General features: G+C 45.1%; 1 protein-coding gene across 2 annotated transcripts; it reads right to left on the bottom strand.

Annotated features, from left to right (window-relative positions):
- Window positions 1-2168: 2168 nt before the first annotated feature.
- On the bottom strand, window positions 2169-14974 carry LOC139046632 (large ribosomal subunit protein uL30-like). 2 transcript variants are annotated; one of them, XM_070529538.1, is made up of 6 exons: window positions 14825-14974; window positions 14489-14609; window positions 14233-14399; window positions 11762-11899; window positions 8243-8352; window positions 2169-2423 (listed from the first exon to the last, which is right to left on the bottom strand). In XM_070529538.1, exons 1-6 carry the CDS (start codon window positions 14833-14835, stop codon window positions 2215-2217), a joined length of 756 nt encoding a protein of 251 aa, XP_070385639.1. In that variant the 5' UTR covers window positions 14836-14974; the 3' UTR covers window positions 2169-2214. The 2 variants fall into 2 exon arrangements, with proteins under 2 accessions (XP_070385639.1, XP_070385638.1); XM_070529537.1 differs by lacking the exon at window positions 14825-14974 and adding an exon at window positions 14749-14777.
- Between the last annotated feature and the right edge of the window lie 147 nt (window positions 14975-15121).

A 15121-nucleotide genomic window follows, 5' to 3' on the forward strand; every position in this document is an offset into this window, starting at 1 on the left:
TATACGGCTGCTATTCGCCAATAGCAGACAAAGCTGCGATTGGCTACGTGGCATAGACACCATGGCTGCTGCAGGGTGCTGCCACGAGTCCACTGGCTAAGCGCACTGCGGTTCACTGAGGACAACCGCGTTTGGCTTATGTTTAGCAAGTTGTAGGCGCCGAAGGCAGAAGCTGTGGCGTCTACATTAACATGCAAAATTAAATTTGAACTGCGCGCCACGGTGACATAGAAGGCGGAGCATAGTGGGCACGCCCCACTGCGCCATAGCCTTTGCAATGCAAGGCATTGAAGGAGCAGGAGCACAGGGGAGCCAGTGTTTGCCAATAACTCTGCTTCTGCTGAATGCATTCAAGTACTTTTTGCAGCAAAGTATTTTTGAAATATCCTATTTTCACTTCAAATGCCTTTCTCCACTTCGATAAAAAGTGGTTCAGGGCCCCTTTAGAAACTTGTGGGGTGGCTGTTGCTAGGCATAGGTTGGCATAACGCAGAGTTGCCACTGGCTATTATAACTTGTCCGTTAGTGTGGCATTCTCTACTTGACAGAAAGTAGTGGCCTTCCGTGAAGCGCCCACATGAGCACATAATTTGGACCTCTCACCAGGTCTAGCCATTTTGAGCTGACAAGTGCAGAGCATACAATGCACGATAACAATCGTGTCTGCAAAGTATTACATTGCTACACGCCGTGGAAGTTTCAAACTGAACGCCGTTTGCCTTTCTTGCAGGCGCCGTGCTACGAGTGAGACAGTTAACGTATATCGCACAAGTGCGCCTATGTACATTGCTCTGCTGTGACGTCTCTCATAGTGACAAGTGACTTCCGAGAATTATTCAAGGCAGCATTTGTTATTTGTGTAATCTGTTGCTTGAATAGATGAATCAAAGCTTAGAGAAATAATAAAACCCGCAAATCGAATGTCTGCATGTTCGTTTTACTTCGCGCGCGACACCGTCAGGAAAAATGCACCATGCTACAAGAAAGCGCAGAAAAAAATTATATGAAGGCGAGGCCTGCAATTTATGCATCACGTGATCCTAGGGGTCTGGTATGGGAGAACACAGGGAAAGAATTTTGCTTGTGGAGGCTAGACGTGGGAAGTGGAGAGAGCCTCTATCTTTGCAGTGAAGCTCACCTCCTGAAATCATGGGCTCGTGGCACTAAAATATTTCTATCTCGGCTATTAATGAGCCAATCTGAAAAAATTTTGTAGCAAAATGCTCCCTAGAGGACATGTAACAACTTCCAGCGTATTACCAAAGTATGCTGTGTGGCTTGGTGAGGGGCCCTTTAAAATAATTTGAACATTCTTGCAATACTGTCATATGCCTAAGTGTTGACAGCTTTTTATTGATATACTACTGGTGCTACTGTGATAACACCATGTGTAGTAACATGGCAATCTTGCTAACGTTGTCACTCACAATGACAAGAGTGCCAAAATACGGGATGTGCGGCTGAGGGCCACTCTTGTTGAACGAGTTTGCTCTTATGACATATAATGGGCATGTTCTGTGCATCGCCCGGCAAAATGTGGCATTGAACGGTAATGTATTGTCACTTCACTGCGGTAGACAACCGGCCCAAATAGCTAACAGTAAAATGCTGCCACGTACATTCCGATGCATGCGACCAACTGTCTATCCACAATGCCATGGCAATGGTGCTGCCAGCTACAGCTGATTTTGTGGCCAATACTAATTTACAACAAATTCAGTGAAAGTGAAATTTCGTTGCTGTTGGTTTTCTGTGCTGTGGGAACAAAGTTCAAAACCAGCCATCTAAAATGCAGTATATAGTATGCACATGTCGAGGTCCCATAAACAAAAACGAGACAGTAATAAACTGTAAAGCAGGGGCAAGAGCCAGAGAAAGGAATCGCTAACATGAAGGCTGTTACCATTCTCCGTCTAGAATGTACAATTTGACTCCAGAACAAGCAAAATTCTGCAGCTATGATATTGATACCTGAACTATTAAGTAATCTGCACTAGCATCCAATGCAAAATATTTAACACGAAAATGACAGCAGAACTTAGATGACCAACATCCTAAACTACCAAACTCCATTTACAGGCAGTCCGTCTACTGCCACGCACAATACAAACAACATTTACTTCGATGGCATCCACCCATTCACAATTGATGAGGCAAGCCAACACAAGTTTGCGTGGAGTCCTTTTTTTTTATTACCCAGAGCAGTAGAAAGCCTTAAATCATCCTGCGAAGGAGCCGGTTGACGAGGTCCTCCCGGTTTCCAAAGTCCCCACCCTCACTGTAGTGGTTGGTCTTCTTGCGCCATCCGCCGCGGGGTGTGTTCAGCTTGAAGTGCCACAAGAAGTTGTTGGCCTTCTTAAAGTTCGGCCCCACTGTGTAGATCTCATGGATCAGGTCCTCAATGCAGATGATTCCCAGCTTGCCTGCATGAATAACAAAGGTGTTAGATAAGTAACTCATGTTTCCTCTTTTGGTTCTCTTTAGCATTACCCATAACATACCTGCCAACCTGTGAACTTAAATTTGTTGAGAATCTCAGACACAACATTGCAAAGGCAAATAGCACACATTTGAAAAATTTTACCTTCAGCACACACCGCTTGTGGAAAACATGCACTTTTAATAGGGACTTTACTGCTACTGATTTTTCCAGCTTCTGGAACTTGTCAAATGAACTTGTGCTCAAAGCAGGCATCTGTGTCCTTTCAAAATGAAGTCTCCAAAGTACGGTCCCAGAGCAAATAGGTGGAATTTCAGCGCAAACAAAATTTGTGATAAAACATGACATTCATAAATACTTTCATAAACTTCACTGGAGCGCTCCCATGAAGGGTCAAAATTACGGGAATGTTTGGTGAAAGTTATCATGCCGAATAGAAGCATTGATGTTTCGATAGAAGTAAATCACATATAGAATAAGCATTTTTGCTTAGTTCAAAGTATAAGGTACAGTATAAGAAGCACAATGCGTACTGTCCAACTAGCAACATTGTGGATGTTTTATATTATGTATACACCACTAGCCATGGCACTTTGCATGCTCCCTTGCATGGAGGAAGGAAAAAGATGGGTGCGAGCCTACCGCAATGTGATTGAAGCAGCGTGTGGAGGCCCAACACGTAGTGAAAACGTCAGCGCACGAAGTATATGTAGGAGCATGAGGTAGGTTTTAGTACTCTCAGTTTATTTCTTTTTTCGATACCCATTTGAAGCTCTTCATATAAACAAAAACAAAACCAAGTAAAAAAAAAAGATCTTTTTCCTTCCTCCATGTGAGCAGCTGCCGGCTGAGCAAGCACCAAATAAGTACTGGTTACCAAACGCCTTGGCAAATATAGATTTTGCTCTGTGATCACGACGCAAGAGGTCAGGTGTTGGGCCACCACTGTAGCTTCACGGAGCTTTCCCTTGCCAAGACTGGCTGCACGACGTAATGCTCCCTACTATATTTTTTTCCCCTCCGTGCTCCCTTGCATGTGTGCGCTTCAATTCAAATTCACGCTTCTTACTTCGACAGCAAGATGAAGTCAGTGATCACTTAGCCTCACTTCATGCCGAGGGCAACACTAGGTATGACTTGTCCTCGTTCTAACAGCTCTTTGTTTTGACGCTGTTAGGCCTACAAAGATGTTGCCGCGGTATAAAAGAGGTTTGAATTTAACCTAGCAGATGGCGCCACAGCCTCAGTGGTGATGATGCGTTGACAATGAGGAATGCTTTTAACGACTAATGGTTCATTGCATTATTTTCTACTACACTCTTGTACGGTGCGCAATGACGGTGAGGAGCAAATGCCAACTAGATGCCGCAACGTGGCGAGAGTGAGCATATTCAGGACATTTGATGGCATCTAAGATACATGCACCTTCGATACCGCCCAGCACTGCTTGCAGGTCACTGTTTATGACATTTGCAATGTATAGGCTGCAGCGAGCATTTTCTTCACATGAACAAGTATGTCAAATAGTTCTGGTACTGCACATGGAGTAAGTCCTCAGACAGCACATGCTAAAAAGCACTCTTCAATGTGGCAACTCATCACTGCTCAGCCACGGAGGTACACTGACACTTGACTTTATTCAGACACAACTTGATGGTGAGTCGAGCTAGCTGGTTCATGTTCATGATAGACCTTGTAGCGTAATAGCACTGTCCTATCTGCTATTGTGCTCTATATTTTTGTATCCACTGTGAAACTTCAAGATTTGTTATTGTCTACTCTCTTTAGATAAAACATTGAGAATATATGCTTGTGTGAATATTAACTTTTATGGTTTCAAAGCGAATAAACCTCAATATAATGAAGCTGGCAAAATCGTCAATTTGCTTCATTATATTGAAATTCAACCTTTAATGCAAATAAGTAGTCACCAATAGATTTTCCTTAGTCGGAAAGAGGCCACAGAATCTTCCCAATTATTGGGCAATAAAACAAAGCCAATTTGGATGATAAATACAGGAGTCGGCTATGAATGATATGGTTTCATGCCACATACGTCGATGATATCTTCTCGGTGATATGAATTAAGTGAAGCCAGCCACACTTTAACTCGCACCTAAAGCACACAGTGTGCGGGGCGCGATGATAGGCCAATGAAAGCCAAACCAGTGGAAAATACGGCATAGCGGCCTTCAAGATCAGGTAGTGTGGCTCGGAATGAGCAATTTAGCCCAGGAAAATTAAACTTTGGGACCTAAATTCGTCCGAAAAATCAGTCACAAAAATTTATTAGCTCTACGGGTACCCCGACAGTGCATTTATGAAGTTCTAAATATCCATCAAGTCTGAATTTTTTGGAGTCCGAAAAATCTGTCGGCGACTATTGAGGTTCGAGTGTACATACAGAAGTCATCCTACCTTGATTTACTGTGAGAATGTGAGCTAGCCAGGAGGGTCAATTCGTATGATCGGACAAATTAATACATGCAGAAAAAATGTCTGGCAATATGCGACTTTCCCTAAGTCCATGGGTGAGGAACAGAGAGAGCTCTCACACACCAATTTGATTTGCGCACATTTTTCTGACCAAGCCAGTTTTGTTAGCTACTGGCTGGTTAAGGGACAGTGCACTGATTATGCAACAGCCACAACTGTCAAATGCATTGCTGCAGCAAGAACAAAATGGTTGCTTGCTACCGCCCAAATTCAGGCAAAACATGCACAAAAGTGCTAAAAATCTGCATCATTACAGTCGCCGACCGTTTATTCGGACCTCACGGGGACCGCGGAAATGTCCGAATAAACGGGTGTCCGAAAAAACGGATTCAGAAAAAAAAATCCTTTATTTCCACGCCCTTAGCCCTTATTTGGGCGCGGCAGCAGGCGCGAAGAAATCGTGAATGCGCCGTTGCACACTGTTTCGTTTAAGCGCAATCAGATCAGCCTCAATCTCGGAGAGGGTCGTGCGGTCACTGTAGGCGGCTGACAGCACAGTCACTGCTTGGACAAGCTCCGCGTGCGACGGCGGCGGCGCACATGGTGCGTCATCCTCCAACTCCGAGTCATCATCCGGCGGGGCACAAACCTGACGAATGATCTCGTCGTCGTCAAGTTCTGCGCACGTCAGTACAGCACTGTCAGCATCTGTAAAACTATCAAATGAGACAGTGTCCGGAATCGCAATGCCACCACTGCGCAAGTCTTGAAGAACGTTTTCGGCTTCAGTAGGGAGCACATCTGAAGGTGACAGATCTGGGGCCTCCATGGCACTCACTTCATCGGTGATAACAAATCCAGCGTGCCGAAAGCAGTTCTGTAGAGTGGCAGGGGCCACCGCCTTCCAGGCATCCGCAAGCATGTTTATAGCCGACAGAAGGCTAACACCGTACTGCTTGCCGGCGTCGATGCAGACGACCATGCGGTTCAAAAGGCGTGCTCGGTATAGGACCTTCAAATTTTTTATAATGTCCTGGTCCATGGGCTGGAGGACACTCGTGGTGTTGGGCGGCAGGAATTCCAAGCGGATGCACTCGAGATCAAGAATGTGACCGTGTGCACCGCAGTTGTCCACAAAAAGCAATACCTTCCGGTTTTGCGACTTGAACTTCCTGTCAAGTTTGCGGACGTAGTCGCTGAACAGCTGCTGCGTAATCCAAGCTTTTTTGTTGGCCTCATACAAGACGGGCAGCGACTTCACTCCCTTGAAGCACCTCGGTCTTTTAGATTTGCCAATCACAAGAAACGGAAGCTTCTCTGTCCCCGACATGTTGCTGCCTACCATGATGGTGACGCGCTCTTTACTGTGCTTCCCGCCGTGGCAGGGATCGCCAGACACAGAAAGAGTCTTATCAGGCAGCATCTTGTAGAACAGGGCGGTTTCGTCACAGTTAAAAACGTCGTCTGGCGAAAACTGGGACAACAGCGACTCCAGCGTCTCCGAGCGATAATTCGCAACAAGGGTCCGGTCGACGGCACCACTCTCGCCGCACATACTCTTGAAAGCGAGGTCGTACCTTTTTTTGAAGTTGCGGAGCCATCCGTCACTAAACATAAAGCCCTCGATGTTCATCCGGAGAGCGAGCGTCTCTGCCTTCTGCTTCAGAAGGTCTCCAGACACAGGGATGCGCTTGGCAACTGTAGCACACAACCACATGTGGAGGGCTTCTTCGAGCTTCGGGTGGCTGCTGTCTCTAAAATTTTTCCGTTCCAAACTGGAGGAAGACTTCGCTGCTTCGCCGAGAATCTTCGTCTGGTTTTTCATGTAGTCGGAGACGGTCTGCTTCGAGATGTTAAATTCTCGAGCAACTCCGCTTTGAGACCGGCCGCTCAGGACTTGCTGCACAATGGCTATCTTTTTCGCCATTGACATTGTGGTATATTTGGTACCACGCTTGCCAGCATTTCCCAGCGCAGTCTGCGCGGGCACTATCGGCGCCATTGGACGTTCGATCACCGCGACCTCGACACAGCACACAAACACCACTACGCTGTCACGCCGGCACCATTTGCACAAACTAAAAACGTGGCCTACTCGCACCGTCCGTGCACGAAGAAAGAAACAGATCAGGAGCTGGATTGCCTTGACATGGCTATGGTGACAATGCTTACTAAGCTGAGACCGGATCTGCTGTAGTCACTCATAGCCACTACCGAACCAGGCAGAAACGATGATGATGGGCGGGGATTTTCAGTAGCGCCACCTCGTGGGGCAGCAAGGAGGCTCAGTCCAAAACAAAAATGGCATTCAGACAATCGAGCCTTGCGCCGGACAGAGTCGGTGGGGGCGAGTGCCATCGATCGAGTTGGCTCAAGGAGTGTCCGAAAAATCGGACGAGAGGTTGAAAGGTGTCCGAACTTTCGGCAGTTGTTATACATGGTGGTCTATGGGGAGAATGGCGGTGCCGCGAAGCTGACCGAATAATCGAGCATGTCCGAATTTTCGGAGTCCGGAAAATCGGTCGGCGACTGTAATCACATTCCCATTGCACCATGTGTCCACGATAACCAAGTGCAACGTTTGTTCTGCCTTTCTTTCCCTAGTTCATTTTTTTTTGCCTGAAAAAATATGGCGCTGTGTCAACAGACAGCTGTGCAATCTAATCTGCATGGCATCTCCTGAAGCCGATCTTTCCATTTCTGACGGCATCACTCCAGAACAATGCAATTTTCTGAACTTTACACAGTTCCCTCTAATGTTCACGTGAAGAAAATGCTCACTGCAGCCTAAATTTGGCACATGTCAAACAGTGACCTGCAATTGACCAAGCCACTGTGGCCATAACAGCAATCAATAGCTGCGTCAAATTACACCTTAATTTGACTGAACTTTCCTTTTTTCGTGTACCATCTTCCTAGGAGGTTTTTGTCCCAAAACCTTATTGCAGCCTCACTTGCATGGATGTCTCCAGTATTTGTAGAAAGCTCTACACTGTGTGGATGAGCAGCCACTTGGTTCAGTACTTAGTGCAACAGTTTGCTTTGACATCATGCATTCAGCGTGACACTGCTTTGGCACATTTATATCATATATGCACCCATTTGGAACTGTTGACATCTAGCACTGTGTTGTGCAGATATTAACACAAACAATCTTGACAAAAAGCGACAAATTTTTATATTTAATGCTCCTCCAAGCAAACTATGTTACTGCTTATATCCTGCATATGATGAGCTTTATGACCTCATTATGTAGCTTAAAAATATGCTGCCCCCTTCAGGAAGATTTACTATGGATATAAAATAAACATGGTAATGGTGCAACAAAAGCATGAAGAGTTTTTGAAAGCAGAAATCATGACTGACCAAGGCGCTTCTCGATGACAGAGTTGTCAGACAAGGCCACCCTGCGGTCATCCAGGCGTCCGAACCCTCTCTTGTAGATCATCTCCCGCACAGTCTTCAAGTTGGGGTAGCTGTGAGTAGAATGCATACAAATATTACATGTGCCACAGCAGAGGTAGGTCGTGAAGACACAAAGTTTGAATGATGCAATGTCCCAAGACCTTCACAATGCGATGAACATTAACATATGCATAACCAGCTATATGAACAAAGGCTTGGTACAATGGACTTGAGACACCTCCCTGATAGGTGACAAAAAATTTCAGTGCCTTTCCACTCTGTGAAGAGGGCTGAACAGCAAAGCTGTGTATGTGGGCCCCTTAATGGCGAACTGCAGCTCCGCCACGGGTCGGCCCAGTATTGCACTATCTTCGGGATTGGTCCACTTACGGGGAGTGCTTAACGCCTGCTTCACCGCCACTGCGGGTCGGCCCGGCATTGCACCATCTCCGGAATAGGCCCACGTATGGGAATTTTTTGCTTACCACGACACGAAAATTTCCTTGGATAGTAGAGGTATACAGCTTCGCTGTTAAAATAAGCATTCTAGATTGTCATCTATGATTTAGTCTGCCTGTTTTGTGTTCACTCAGCGATGCTATCACACTCGGAGAGGCTTGAAAAGGTGCCACTAATTTACTTGTTTTCACTTTTGTCGGATATTACACTAAAAAAGTGCCTCAACTCACAAGTGCTGCTAACGCATGTGGACAGCAATGTCGACAATGATGTCATTACATTACCTGCAATGTCATGAAAGAGCGTCTGCATTGCACTATGGTGACAAAGGTTACCACTAGCCCACTGTGTGGGGGGCAGTTTTCCCCATAAGCTTTCATTTACATGTATTTTTGTAACTTTGTGGCTCAGGGCTAACTCCGATTTCCTATCCTTGTCAGTCACGGCGTACTCGTTTGTGCATGCAACTTATTTTTGCCGTTTCTATGCAGCAGTTGCGAGGAATAGACAATGAACGTTAATCTTTAAGCAAATTTAACATTATGCTTTCCTGAAGTACACCCATTTCACTTCCGAGTGAAATGTATCACTTCAGATGACCACTTTGGTGAAGGCACTGCCATGTTTGACAGGACGTTTGAAATGGAGCATTTCAGTAGTAATTGCGAGATCTTTTTTTCCCCCCTTGTATTAATGCTTGCACCAAATGATTAACCTGTGCATGTAATTCGAGGGGGTGATTCAATATTCTTAATGATGAGCAGTAGCATGACTGACTGTAACATAAATGACTATTTATTCATTATGTAATTATGATGGGTCATTCATTCATCATCAGCCAATCGTAATACATGACTGATGGAGCTATTGAAGTACATGTAAAATGTAGAAATGCTTTTATGAGAAAATGTATTGTAGTGATTCTAGGAAGCAGATTTAGGGCCTGGCGTTTCCTTTCACAAGAATACCGGAAAACTTACAATGGACAAATATGATATGTAAATTTACAGTTTACATGGAACAGTTGCATCAATTTTGTCCGCTTTAGATCTGTGGTTAGGTGCCGTTAATTGCGACCAGTTTTCTATTGTCCAGCGAGCTGCCGTTTTTTTTTTCTCCAATATTCGATATACTTAGCAGCATTGATATATACTTATACTTACTACTTACTTAGTGAGCATTGTATGCACGGGGCTTGTCAGCTGAAAATGGCCCGACCTGGTGAGAGGCGCTCTTTTAAGCAAACCTTTACGGCTTCACTGTTACCATGTTACACTCCCTCCTGGTATTTCTGCCCCTTTCCTCTATGCTGAAATATTACTACAAACAAGCACATTGCAACATGAATCCAATCTTTTCCCAAAGTAAAATGTAAAAAAGAAACCTTTAACCTGCCATAGTACCACCAATTTATAATTTAATACCACATCTATTCGAATCTATGCTGATTGTTTTTTCAAATAATCATATACCAAACTTTAGGGTTGGCTTAGATTTGAGGATTTTTAGGAAATGTGCCAGTTTTCCACTGAAATTGACAAATATGGTATATACCTAGCGCAGTCTAAACAAGTCAGTATCACAGCTGCTACTGGCTGCACCAGTAGCTACGTGAGCGACGTGGTATTATTGTAATGGCACCAAACAGGCAATGCCACTATAGTGCCGATTCATCAAAAGTTGTGCTAGCCGCAGAAGCATCGGCAAACGTTCAAGCCGGCCGAGGCTTCAGCGTCAATGAGAAAAGCGCCAGTCATTGGAGGGGGCGAGCAATAGGAGATGCTTTTCACGTGCACTGGAAAAAGGATGGCATTTACCAGACCACAAAAGTGATGACGTAGAATAAGTTTGGCATGCTCATATTCTATAAGTGCAGTCTTCATATTGTGAATGCCATCCTCCCTTTTTTTTGTTCGGCCTACATATGAGGCAAGTTCCCCCCGACTTCAGGCTTTCGGTGGTCGGCTTAGAATTGGGGCCAAGATTCAAGTAAATATGGTACTCTCAGGGTCAATTTATATATGAATGCACCGACTGACAGGTAGGGTTGGCAGAAAAATGTCCAGCAATGTGAGACTTTCTCCAAGTCCCTGAATGAGGAATGAAGAGAGTTCTCGTGCGCCCATTTGATTTACGCACGTTTTTCTGACCAAGCCAGTTTTGTTAGCTACTGGCTGGTTAAGGGACAGTGCACCGAATACACAACAGAAGGAAAGTACGGGATCACAAATCTCACAACCATGAAGTAACAGTAAACTTAAGATTTTCTTAACATTGAAGACAAAACAGTTCTCTTTACAGACACACATTAATCCTAGTAACACACACATCACAGGAACTCATGTTTATGTTGTGCATGAAACTTGATAGCTCATAAGATTTCATCATTTAATCGCATATTCACCAACATATAATGAAGAAAGGAGGAGGAAATGCAAGTGCTGTCACACTGTTTACTAATCCAACAGACGCAACCGACGCTTACTAGAGACTGATGCAGTGGCATTCCAATACCCGTGCTGATTTCCAAGACATCTAAAATACTAATACTAGCATTTAGCATGAAGCCCATAGATATGTCTACAAGTGTTGAGAAAATAGCAGGATTATGCAGCCAGACAAGCTTGCACTGCGCACAACAAAATTGACAATGCATGAGCAGTGAACAGTCTGCGACTGATGCAGCTGCAAAAACAACTCAATAAGTTCACAAAGCAAGAGACATTTGACCATCCTTTGCAAGCATCGGCAAGTATGTCACAAGCACTCTGCAACAGAAGTTGTCAATCTGGTGTCATCTCAGCGCTGAGAAGGCAAGTGTAATCATTCCAATTGTGAAGGCGACTTCAGCATGGTTTTGGAAACCTGTCCTACCCAAGAAGCACACATTCTTTTTCCTCAGCCTTGCTAAACAAGCAAGATTTTTTTTTTTTCAGGTTAAGAAGTGCATCTTGCTTTGTGAAGATACCAAACAGAAATCTGCAGAAAACGATGGAAAAGGACTGAACAAGCTGCACTCACCCCCAGGCGATGTAAGGCTCAGCAATCCTCAGCATGTTGAGGGTGGCTTTGTTGAGCTTGACAAAGGTGGCGTTGTTGATCTGACGCAAGCGCAACAGCTGCAGCACTTTCCTAGGCTTGGGGCTCACACCGTTGACACTGCATACACACGGGCCAAAGTTGACAAGTGTCAACTCTTCACTGACCTAATCCCTACAGATCACATCTTGACATCACAAATAGGTACTTGAGGTCTCATTCACCAGTCAGCTCAAGTATAAACCCCATGCAAGCGATTTCTTGCGCGACAGCAACAAGCGACGCGATGGCCATCGCGTTCGCTCGTCACCCAGAAGTCAAACTCCAAGCGAGCGACCGCTTTGCGCGACAGCTCTCTAGTGTTGCTGGTATTAGGGGATCGAGTTAGCACCAAACCTGGCGTGGCACTTGCTATAATTGTTTGAGTTAATTTGTTTGGCTGTACAAAGCAACGTAAAGTCTTCTGAAGGTCTCGCAATAGGTTTATTTTGTTTACATATCAAAATTTGGCAATTTGCTCGCTCCGTTTGTATACTGAGAAGCGCGCACGTGCGCAAACCAGCAGTACAACACTAATGTACATCCTGTTCCGGCTGCCTACTAATGGCTAGTCACTCGTAGCACTGCAACGAGCGACGGATTCTAGATTTGCAAAACCGAGCGATCTGTTCAAGCGACAGCCCGATCAGTCGCTCGTCGCTGTCGCGCACAAAATCGCACCAATGGGGTTTAGCCTTTAATGTTCCCACAGTGAGCTTACATGTTCCCACAGTGGTGACACATTAGATGACAGTCAGGAAAATTTTGCGTAGTCATTCCACAAGCAATGCAAGTAGCCATTCCTCTGGCTCTGAAGATTCTTAAAGCCTTTCAGTGTCACATACTGGTACGTTTTCACATTTTTGTCTCGCATTGTTCCTATTGACATTCCTATTGTCAGATAGGAATGCGAGGACCACATGAAGAGCACATTTGTTATTATTCATGTAATTTTCTCATTTCTGCACAACCAACAAACCATGGGGTTTGTTCTATAACATGAGGGAAAAAACACTGGAGGTGCATCATCTTCAAAAACATGACACTGAAGGGGTTATAAAACTGTATAAACATGCAAACTTGGGAACTGGTGTGTGTGTGTGGGCAGTGGAAGAGCTCTTAGTGGCGGCACTTAGGAGCTTCCAGCTAGGTTAGTTTCCGATAGGTATCGGTAGCCAGTAGTTGACACAACAGCTCGAAAACCTTCTCCCTGAACGTAAGCTAGCGCTGGTGACTGAGCAGGAAACAGCTTTGTGAACGAGGCCGAAAGAGAACGAGGCCAGGTATGGGAATGACCTGGACTGCTTTCCAGCAGCAAAATTGCGGCTTCAAAGTGGGAATCATCCACATCACAGCATCTTTGTAAAGCTGAATGTGTGAAAATTAAACCTTCCAACCAGCCAAGTTTGAAGATGTACCAAGACAACACAATTTATACAGAAGCAGCCACTGCAGTAGATAAAACAGAACTGGATTTGTATACGGCTGCATGCTTGTCACTGAAGCTATATGCTATGCTAAATTCACCTCTTTCAAAGAAAAACTTTGGGACAGACTGGCACAGTGCTGCCTCCCCTGCCGTTTCCAGCACCCACCGGTGTGTTGCCAGCCAGGGGCTGTATTCTCAATCACTTTCAGAGATAGTTTCACCTTAGCAAGATTTTGGGAGACCACCGGTCTCAGCACAGTTCTGGCCAGGCACAAGACATAGCTCTAATCTCTAGCTGTAGTAACACGTGCTGCCTAAGCTGTAGGTTACTGTGGCCATTTGAAAGGCATCATACAGTTTGCGTTCACAAACCTGGAGGATGTCTCTATCACACCTAGTTAATGCTCACGACCTTCATTTCTTCTCTTCTGTCGCAGCAATCAAATCAATAAAGCGCATCTCCCTGAAATATCTAACCAAGCGATCTGCAGCAAAGCTTCCAATAGAGAAATCTGTATGAGACACAACTTTCGATGCAAATTCACAGCTGACAAGTAGAAGTTGATGTCACTTGTAATGTACTACATGCCTATGCTTCGAATGCAGATGACATTTTCACGGCAAGCTCGCATTTTATGCTACCCTTTTGCATTTGCTGTGCATAAGGAAGTACAAATCTCATGCTGCTCAAACAGCAACAAGAAACGATGCCAACAGTGATTATCTGCTTTCTCCTTAGGGACTAAACGACATTTGGCACATAGGTAAAAAAAGAATGAAAAAAGAAAAGGAGACTCATTTCTGCAATGTGCGCTCAAACCATCGACACCTTAATATGGTGCCAGTAAAGCAAGATACGCGAGATACTGTGCAGTCTTTCACAGAATCAAGAAAACCCGTGTCACAGGAAACTTCCAAGGATAGTACTGAACAAGCAACACAGTTTGGATAGACAGCACGAAGGTTTCGCCTGTGGCGTCCCTACCCCCTGATACGGATGACGACAGCCAGTTTAGGCTCCGCCGGAACGTAGAAGTTGCCCTTGTTCCTAGCCACACGCTTCAGGCGGATGGTGTCGCGCTCTTGTCTCCTGTACTCCTTCACGTACTGCTCGGCCCTCTTGAATATTTCGAGGCGCTTGGCACGCTTGGCCTGTAGAAGAAAAACACGCAAGTGAATGTCAAAGTGACGACAGCTCACACACGATACGGTATCAATAGACACACGATGCGGCTTCTCACCTTCCTCTGCTTGATAGCATTTTCGAGCTGTTTAACTTTCGAGATGGCACGCTGCTTGCGGCGCTTGAGAAGGGTTTCCGGGACCTCCGGAAGCTTTTGTTTTTCAGGTTTGGCTGTCGTGCTGCACAAACAAAATGCACGCGTTGCACATACCGCTCAATGCATGGCCGACGACACGGTAGCAGCGCGAAGTTTTTCGGCACAGTTTGGGAAATAAATAAACACAAATACATTTTCAACAAATCTCTAAGTTCACGTACAGCGCCGATGACATATTTAAAACAATATTTGAGCCCGATGTAGACAGATTTTACAAGTAGAAACGGCCGTACTTACGTCGGTGCCATGGCTACCTCGGAAAAGAGCACATCCGGCGATCAATGGCGCTGACGGGAACTCGAGCGCCCCAGTGGTCATCGACAGAAGCAAAGTTAAGCGAAAACTTTAAAACTATGGCTTCCGAGATTTTCAATGCAGCGCCAGGGTTGCTTTCTCTTTCTCTGGTAGGATATCTTGGAAGCTACGTCTGATGCTAAAGCCATATATCTAGTAATAATAACCGCCACGGTACGTTTATACGCGGAGAGATGGCGCACCATTGCCACTGACGTCATAACTGTCACAAACATGGCG

Source organism: Dermacentor albipictus, unplaced genomic scaffold, assembly GCF_038994185.2.
Source record: "Dermacentor albipictus isolate Rhodes 1998 colony unplaced genomic scaffold, USDA_Dalb.pri_finalv2 scaffold_23, whole genome shotgun sequence".
In the NCBI taxonomy this organism is placed as follows: domain Eukaryota; kingdom Metazoa; phylum Arthropoda; class Arachnida; order Ixodida; family Ixodidae; genus Dermacentor; species Dermacentor albipictus.